The following is a 9,538-nucleotide window of genomic DNA, read 5'->3' on the forward strand; positions in this document are numbered from 1 at the left end:
GCTCTCCCACCCAAAAGATAACATAATCAAGTATCATGGACTTCTTCTTTAGTCTCAAAAGAACACTTCGTGGTCATTTCTTACATCCAACTATACTGATCTCTCTGCTTGCACTTTAGAGATCCAAAACGCCCTACAGCACTCGCCCTTCTAGAAGCATTTCTGAATATCTAAAGCGAGAGACACTGGAGACTGGTTGCCTCGCCAGCCAAGGTTTAAAAGGCGATGAGGCAGAAGATTTCATGGTCTTTTACACAAAGCATACTTTTCCCTAAATGTAACAGTATTAGAAGGAAAAAATTTTATTTCGACAAATATAGCACAGCGCGTTTATTGATCGTTGGTTTGCACTAAAAACAAGATCATACATGGTAGAAGTCCATATGCAATTTTTATAGAAGTTAATGTGGTGATGTGGGTGATCAACATTCCTCATATAGTCACAGGACAACCAGGTTACGTAACAGACGCATCTTGCTGTGACGTATCTTAGGGAGGGAGGTTCTTGGAGGCTCGCTATTCGCTGGAATCACTCATCACTCGCTATTACAGGTTTCCCTGAACTTTCCGTAGAAACTCTAAAAATTTAGGAAGCTTGGCAGTAATCTGCTCCGGTTCCCAGTTTCCCTCATTTAGTAATTGGTCCCATTCTTCACAGTGGAGATGAACATCCGGCTTTTCGGGATTAACAAAGGACATCAAAGAAACAAAATATATTAGTAATGCAAACAAATTAAAAACAATATACAAATGCTGTAGCAATACCCACATCAACTGGTCCCATTTAAGCACTGAAGTAATTACCATTCACTTCTTGTTACCAAAAGTTTAGTTCTAGTTAGTACCGAATCTTACTCAAATTTTACAAATGAGTTGACATAACTATTAAATAAATAACCTTTTTCGCTTATTGCCTGTATCTTGCATAGTAATTAACAAAGACACGTCACCGAGCTGTTCACTTTGAGAGATGTGATGTGAATGTAATTTAATGTGATTTGATGTGAACGTGATTTGATGTGAATGTAACGTGATGCGAATGTGAATATGAATGCCAATGTAAATGTGACGTGTGTGATGTGATCTGGCGTGACGTGAAGTGATGTGATGCGATGGGAATGTGATGTAATATGATGCGATATAATGTAGTATGATGCAAGTAAGTGACGCACCGACGATTCAGTGAGCAAAGGGAGAACCTTTTTTTTTGGTGGACAGTTAATATCTCAGGCATCTATTGCGAGAGGAAAACAGGCAATGCAACATGGTAATGACTTAAGTTAGTCTTAGGACAAAACTAAAACATCTGGCTCTAGGCCCGAATCCGCTGCTTTCCTATGCAAACTTGCATAATAAAAGTCGTTCAATCCTACAAATGTATCTCCATATGCTCCAAAAAATAGTCAAGTTTAACGTATCTAAATTACAGTTACTCACACTGCTTACTGAGCTACCTGTTAGCGAACAAAGAAAAAATGATATTCCCGAAGAATTGCACCTGATGGTGAGGACGGACTTGAATCTGGGAAATGCATATAAGTGCTAAACTGTTTGTGTATGATTAGCGATACCTTCGCTTCTGATTCATTGAAACTGTACGCATCAGTCTGGTCGGCATTCACTTCTTTTGACTGGTCTTTGCAAACAGTCAAAGTGAACATGTCTCCGTCATCTTCATACTCATATCTCTTTCGAAGGCTGCGACGCTGAAAAAAAAGGTCAAACCCATCTGGTAGCTTGGAAATTGGTGGAAACTTCAGCTGACCATCTTCAATCCTCATCTCCATGAGGTAGTTTTCTAGAATTTTGTGCTCTTCTTCTGCTTGTGGTGTCGTTGTTTGTGGAAACTTTGGAACTAAAAGGGGAAAGAAGTAAGGTCAGGCTATGTCCGTTTTTATTATTAAATTATAGGCTTTACCATTTCGTCTTATGTGATGGGTGGACCAACTGCTTTTTGTTTTCATTAATTTATTATTCTGCTGAGTTTTAATCGAACAGTTGGTTCAAATCGAATACCTGTGACCAGACAGGTACATTAGCCAATCACACTAAGTGTACTCAATTAAATTCAACATCGCAGAATTCGTTTTAGCCACCATAGCAACAACTTGCTATCCAAAGTTGGGGATTTTACAATTTTGAGGAAGTTGAAACATTAAAAACTGTCTTTGATGAAGAATTGTTGAAGATTGTTATGGCTATGTGTTTAAAGATTGGAATCACAAGCTCCACTTTCACAAAGACATTTGCGTATTCTCGGAAATTGTAATTTTTTTGAGAAGGAAGTTATTTCCATAGGGTACATCATCATTCAGTTTTTACTGGTCTAATATCACTTATTTAAGTTAATTATATTCAAATTGTAGGCCCTGCCCTTTCACCAATCAGGCTAAAGGTGGCTATCAAACTTAGTCTGGCGTGCCAATAACCTATTTAGCCTGAAATTCTTCTGTTCTTGTGGACAGAATGGGAAGGAAATGCCAGACGTTGTAAGCAATTAGATAATCATTAATGTTCCAAAGTCATATCTGGAGAAGCAAATAACATGCAGAATGTTGTAAAATCATTTTACGTCTTTTATCTCAAGTTTGATAGAAATGTTTCCTCACATGTTCGTATTTTCAAACGGCAATCAAATCCTACAGACGGCATTAGAATGTCGAGTTTCATTCTCTGATGAAATGTATCGCAGATGTGGAAAACTGGTGAGTTCGATGCATCTCCACTATGCTCGTCAGGCAAGATTTGTGTCAAGGAGTTTCTGACAGGAAGTGGAGCGCTGCGACGGAACGCCAAGGAACACGCTGAAGGGTCTTCGGTCCCGGGTTCTTTTTCTATGAGCCATACCTGATAACAGAGGGATAATGTTAACATCTCTATAGAGAAAATTTGGTCGAGCCCCGGTTAATTTACACTATCTGTAAGTGAAATCTTAGTGAACAGGCTTAGCAACACTTTTACATTCTTTAACTGACCAGACGCGAAAGAAAATGACAGAAGGTTCTCTTCTGCCGGACGTGTAATCATGCTTGTCTGCTATTGCAGTTTTAAGAATTTAAACAGGCTCCATTTCGATAGCTCAGAGTTCACCTGCAAAAAAATTACTTAAAAGTGCTCAAGGTATAACGATCACAAATCAAGACAATATCCCTTAATTCGTCGTGTTATCTCCCTGTACACTATTTGATACAATGTGGTTAACAGAACACGATGATGCTCACAGAGCTACCTTAAAATCAACCGACACCATAGGTTTGATAAAGAGTATACAAGGCCAGATCGTTAATAATATTTTGGTAAGGTAGAAACACGCCTTCAGGAGCCGTAAGAGAGTTAATAAAAACGTGGCTCGGATTAGGATGGGTAGGATGGAAAACTAACATTTTTCTCAATCGAACATTTTTATTGGTTAATTTAAAGAAAACGAAATGGTAGTAAAACACAATTAGAATTACATTAGCGTCATGAGCCTCGTTAACGATGCTTAACAGATTACCGAACAACGGAACTTAATTTTCTCAAGATTGCACTTCATGATTGGTCGATTTTTTTTAATCAGGTGATCTATAACATTGAGCGACTTCATTACGATTGAGGGAGACGTGAATTAGCTTGGGTTCGACATCTGTTTACCTGTAGCTTGACAAAGATGCCTTGTCCTAGCTTAGCGACCATAGTTTAGAGGCGACAGTAGCCCCACCCCGGCAGAAAAAATGATTTGCTAAATGTTCAAATTACCTTGACTCGAACTTCTAAACCAGATGGAGTGAAGAAGGTGAGATCGTAACGTATGTCATCACTTGTTGTGCTGTTAACTGTGGGGGTTGTAGACTGTCTGTTCTCTGCGTTGAGAGACTTTTCAATCTGCTCAACTTCGATTGTCTCAACTTCCGCGAAGAATGTCTTCCAACGATCGTCATCAGTTGATTCAATTCTATCTTTGATTTCCCCCAGGGTGAAAGTGTCATCCTCCTCATCTACCGAAAGAAGTATGCAAAGATCTCTAACTGATACCTCACCAATTCACCAAAAGACTCGTAAAATCTACAGGACTGACCTTCATCAACCTTAATTAGGTAGGCGTGACCAAAATGACACCAAATATCTACTATGACCATCTCCTCCTCCTTCTCGTGGTGAATTTGCTTCAAAATCCCCAACACCTTTTCTTTCAGGCTTTCTGTGTCCGCAAAACCAGAGGGTGTTTCCTTTGAAATAATATAGTCATTAGTTGATTTAGCCGGTAAGACCTGAAAACATATCTTTCATAGCTAGACGAACACAAGAACCATCACACACAGTTTCGTGCACGAGGAAAAGTCCTGGAGTTAAAATAGACCTGGTGTTTGCCGTTCTCAATTTCTCTTTTGTGTTTGATGACGATTCTGCGACTTGATTTTATTACATCGTTAGTATTAAAATCTGTATATAGCTATAATGTAAGAAGAAGGAGCAACTGCAGTTCTGGAAATTTATGCTGAATCTCTCGTAGTGCTGTCTTTTTACTTCCAAAGACTTTAATTTAGAGGGAAACTCGCCCACGGGCGGCTAAGTAACTTAGAGACGGAACTTGCGGGCTAAATTAGCTTTTGGCGGACGGAATAGATTGATGTGTAAATACTGCTAGCAATATCATTAAAACTCCTAGGTTACCATCTAGGAAATATTGACTTGAGGTACCAAGAAATTTTCAAAAGGGACATTTAAGAGAATGTGTGATAATTAGAAAGGATAATTAGTGATCGAATCTCGCCAGTGGAAGGACCAGTACAACTGGTTCTGTTTCCGTGAGAGTCTCAACCATTTTTTTTTAACCATTTTTTTCATAGTGAAACGGTGGTGGAATCCCTCTACCAGTACTCACAGGAGGGTTCCGAAAAAATGATAATAACAAATTAGGTTGAATTATGTGAGAAAAAATGAAATTACTAGTTTTCGCAGAATTTGTTCGTAGGTATTTTCGTTGAGTCAGATTTGAATTTAACAACATACCTCTTTTAGAGGATCATCCTGTAGTTCTAGCTTGAAACACTTGGGCCAAGTCGTAGTGTTTGGTGACGGTTGCGCGATGGATAGCTTAAACTCATGGTCTTCTTCCAAATGTGCTGTGTCCACATGGACAAATCGTACGACGAATTTTTTCTTGCAAGTTTTCTTCATGGGGGAGGAAAATTATAATCGCATATATATGCAACGTTCCAGTTGTTCAAAGCCTGGATAACGCTTAACGCTTGGATAACGGATAAAACGCTACCCAGAGGATAAGTGTTAACAAAACGTACTGCGCTATGCATCAGATAGAGATTTATCCAATGGTTAGTGTTCTATGAGCTACGAACAACTGGGGCTCTAGTGATTATTGGGATGCACGCGCTCGTATTGGTCGAGGATTGCGTCAGATCTGGCTATAGTCACCTCGCGCGATGAAGTACAAGGTAAATTTCAAAGTAACTGCCTCTCGTTTTCCTAGGAGTGATAATCGCGATAGAAGAAAATTCAATTGCGATGAGTACAAAAGATGCAACTGAATTAGGCGGAAAATTTTTTTCTAAAAGAAAGATACGAAGGTTTTGCTAATTTATTTTAATAAACCTGCTAAAACTCCTTGCTTATCTTGATACGAGTAGTCACCTTAATTGTCGCAAAAAATGGGCAATGCTTTAATTACAGAAAGCAATAGACAATTATACTAAAACAAATGTTTGCCTCAGGTTTAGTGAACATTGTTGAATAATCCCCGAGACGATTATTCAACAATATTCACTGAGCCTGAGGCAAATAATTGTTAAATATACACCTCTGTAATTTCAAAATGATTCGTTTTGCGTGGGACTTTTGGTGATGGCCACTGATTTCTTTGCCGTTAAAGATATGTTTTATCCTGGTCACTGAAGCCTGTTACTATAATTGACTTCTTATCATTGCTTGCGACTTCACAATATTCTGGGAGTCACTGGGGATTGGTATTCTATCCCTTGGTGATATCCACCTAAAAAAAGTCCCACAAAGTACTCTTCATATCATAGAAAGACTTACCACGGTGTCCTTTATTGCCCGAATAGCTAACTTCTGACTCTCAGGAGATCCCTTGATATACAAGCTATTCCTCTCAAAGACTTTCAAAGTTGCCTTAGTTTTTGCTTCTATTTTTTTCAAATTCATGCGGTTTTTCCCAATTACTTTAGCCATACAATCTTCTGGTATGAAGGTCAACTTTTTCCACGACCCTTGGTCAGGGCTATCTTCTCCCTGGTTGACATGATTCAAATGAAAAAAAACAGCCTGAATATGTAATAATCAGGGTGGGGAAAAATTATGGAAAGAAGGAAGGAGGTATGAAGGTGATGCAAAAGGTCAGTAGAAGGAAAAAAAGAACGAAGGAGGAGATAAAAGAAAGTAAGAGGGAAGGAAATTAGTAAGGAACAATGGAAAGAAGGAAGGGAGGAAGGAGGGAAGGACAGAATAAAGGAAGGGAGGAAGGACATGAGTGAGAAGGAAGGAAGGAAGGAGGGAGAAGGAAGGGAGGAAGGAAGGGAGGAAGGAATGGAGGAAGGGAGGAAGGGAGGAAGGAAGGGAGAAGGAAGGGAGGAAGAAAGGGAGGAAGGAATGGAGGAAGGGAGGAAGGAAGGGAGGAAGGAATGGAGGAAGGGAGGAAGGAAGGGAGGAAGGAAGGGAGAAAGGAAGGGAGGAAGGAAGGGAGGGAGGGAAGAAGGAAGGAAGGAAGGAAGAGTTGGAGGGAGGGAAGGACGGGAGGAAGAAGAAAGGAAGGAAGGGAGGAAGGAAGAGAGGAAGGAAGGAAGGAGGGAAGGAAGGTAGAAAGGAAGGGAGGAAGGAAAAGAGGAAGGAAGGAAGGGAGGAAGGGAGGAAGGAAGGAAGGAAGGAGGGAAGGACGGAAGGAAGGAAGGAAGGGAGGGAGGAAGGAGAGAAGGAAGGAAGGAAGGGAGGGAGGAAGGAGAGAAGGAAGGAAGGAAGGGAGGGAGGAAGGAGAGAAGGAAGGAACTTTGGAAGGAATGAAGGGAGGAAGGAAGGAAGGAAGGAAGGGAGGGAGGAAGGAGAGAAGGAAGGAAGGAAGGAAGGAAGGAAGAAGGGAAGGAAGGAAGGAAGGAAGGAAGGAAGGAAGGATGGAAGACTGGAGGGATGGAAGGATGGAAAGATGGAAAGGATGAAAGATAGGTGGGCCTAATTGTGACCCGCTATCACTCACTAACTTGTACGCTAACTGCTAAAATCCATCAGTGCAAACTTTGCTTTGCGAAAGTTTTTCTACGGCTTAAAGAAAGTTAGGTGAATGACATAACACAAACAGCACAATAAATAATAACATCAAAGGGGTAAATATAAATGTGAAACTCACACGCAAGACCTTTTCGATAATCTGTTTCGCACGGGTGCGCTGTTCTTCTGTTCCTCTTATGTAAACAAGATCTTCTCTGATGACTAAGTCCTGGATTCCACTTCGGCTGATTATGTCCATTTTTTTCCAACCTTTTTTTCCTAAAATGAGTCCCACCTTATCCTTTGGGATGTGTACTTCTTCCTCCTTGAAATCTGCATCAACAGTTTTTTCATACAAGCTTGGTTGACCTTGTGCTCTTCGTTTTTTATGTTTATCTTTCTTCTCTTGTCCTTTTGATTCTCCACCTTTCCAGGACACACTCGACATCTCTGCAAAAGATTATAAATTTGTATTTCATTCACCTTCAGTTAATTCCTTCTATTTTCAGCCTTGGCGTAGTATTCATATCTCTCGCTCTCCACACTTAATTGGCAGAAGGAACGCGAAGTCAAGACCCAAGACAAGTTGCTTAGACACATCTCAGGGAACAAGCCGTAATGACAATATGACAGTTTGCTTCATGTGACATGGAAAAGTTTTGTGAAAATCATCTTTGTTTCATCTCACAAATCAGAATTTTTTTTAACTATGCAATATGTTGCGCGTATTCAGACTGGTTTGAAATTCCCCAATTAACTTTAGACGAATAGTTGCAACAAGTTGTCCCCGCTATCATGCTATCTAGACATTGGTCTTTATCACAACATGGTCACTCTCAGCCTCACTCCAAATCAAAGACTTTGCATCTAAGTATACAACTGTAAAATGGCGTATCGGAAATTCTATTCTGAGCTTTCAAGAATTCTCATCTAAAATTGTCCCATACATGAACTTTCCACAGAGCTTGTTTAAAGAAACCAATTACGTTGCAGGAAAATAAAAACAACATTTGCAACTTCTCACAACCAGCTCACCACTGGATTAATAACATATTTGCACAGACTAAAAAGTTCCTGTATCTGAGCGACTGAATTTTGCCATCTCGAAATGGATGTAATAAAGTGGTAATTGAAATTTCTTTCGCGCTATTTTAGACTGAAATCATAGTTGTGATTTCAAATCATGTCGACTAAACGGCACCCTACTCAGTTCGATTACCATTATGAATTTTATCGCGAAAACTATTAGCTAACGGACGCTCACACGCAGGCTCCCTCTGCTTCCTGTAGTTTTTTTTCGGCTTGCTTTCATAAACGGAAAGGCGACGGGAAATAAAACGTTTTACACTGTGGCCAAATGCTCGGCAGCCGCTCACGATCTCAAACAGACTATAAATATCTGGAAGATAGACAATTTTTAGAGAATTTCTCTTGAAATATTCTTTTAAAATATTCAAGCTTTCCTTTGTTATCATATTTTTCGCTTTGTTTAGAAATGTCAAGCGATCCCAAAAATTATTTTGGAAGTCTGTAAAATTCCTAACTTCCGGGTGAGTATGCCTAGCTGCTGGACATTTGACCGTGTTATGGAGAGAGCCCTAGGTAAGAATAACTTTGATACCGTACACGTATAAGTTAGGCTCGTTGCAAAATCTCATTCACACTTTAATTGGTCGTAAATGAAAACATTTCAAATAATTGGCGAAGAAATGGGACGTATTTCTTCATGAGAGCTTTTAAGAGCTGATGACATTGAGAAAAATTTCTGCTTTTGTAAACTTAGTCACTCAAAAGAGATTGTCTCTAAGGGACCTTTGGTTCGACGAGTCTACGGTCCTCAGATTTCCATTGACTTGTTTCTTGTTCACAATTAGGCTGTTTCATGACGATTATGTCTTTTTTAAACATACATACCTGAGGAAAGACTTACAAACCTTTTGCATTACACGAAAGTACGTTGTTTTATAATAATTGAAAGAACATTACCTCAGCTTTAGGACGATAGCGAAGCAAGCTCCAAGGGTCTTTATGTGGTCATACTGGCAGGTGCTTAATGATCTTATGAGGAACGTGTTTCTTGACGTTTTAGTTCAGCGAATTACGGCAAAGTTACGAGGAAAAGGATGTATTTCCTGTTCTGAAACAAACGACTGAGAAGCTAAAGGATAGCGATTCATCGAAATTGACCTCTGACTTGACGCCCAGTCTTTCCGGGAAAAACACAATTATATATTGAAGAGATATTTCCTAACAGGGGAAGACTAAGTTTTCAAGTGCACAACATCTTCTTTCTTCTCTTCTTCTCTGTAGTGGGTCCCAGAAC

General features: G+C 39.7%; 1 protein-coding gene across 1 annotated transcript; it reads right to left on the reverse strand.

Annotated features, from left to right (window-relative positions):
- Positions 1–314: 314 nt before the first annotated feature.
- LOC131775084 (uncharacterized) lies at positions 315–9,400 on the reverse strand. Its single transcript, XM_066159060.1, has 9 exons — positions 9,202–9,400; positions 7,355–7,665; positions 6,037–6,249; positions 4,993–5,154; positions 4,058–4,208; positions 3,739–3,977; positions 2,610–2,847; positions 1,572–1,855; positions 315–675 (listed from the first exon to the last, which is right to left on the reverse strand). Exons 2-9 carry the CDS (start codon positions 7,661–7,663, stop codon positions 547–549), a joined length of 1,725 nt encoding a protein of 574 aa, XP_066015157.1. The 5' UTR covers positions 7,664–7,665; positions 9,202–9,400; the 3' UTR covers positions 315–546.
- Between the last annotated feature and the right edge of the window lie 138 nt (positions 9,401–9,538).

The sequence above is a fragment of the Pocillopora verrucosa genome, chromosome 12, assembly GCF_036669915.1.
Source record: "Pocillopora verrucosa isolate sample1 chromosome 12, ASM3666991v2, whole genome shotgun sequence".
Taxonomy (NCBI): domain Eukaryota; kingdom Metazoa; phylum Cnidaria; class Anthozoa; order Scleractinia; family Pocilloporidae; genus Pocillopora; species Pocillopora verrucosa.

Bases quoted from the DNA above. Each gene is read 5' to 3' on its own strand.
- LOC131775084 (XM_066159060.1), bottom strand. From the start codon at position 7,663: ATGTCGAGTGTGTCCTGGAAAGGTGGAGAATCAAAAGGACAAGAGAAG. The intron at 2,848-3,738 runs GTAATTTGAACA...CTCTGTTATCAG, and splicing joins GTTTAGAAGTTCGAGTCAAG to GTATGGCTCATAGAAAAAGA. The intron at 1,856-2,609 runs GTGAGGAAACAT...TTCCCCTTTTAG, and splicing joins CCGTTTGAAAATACGAACAT to TTCCAAAGTTTCCACAAACA.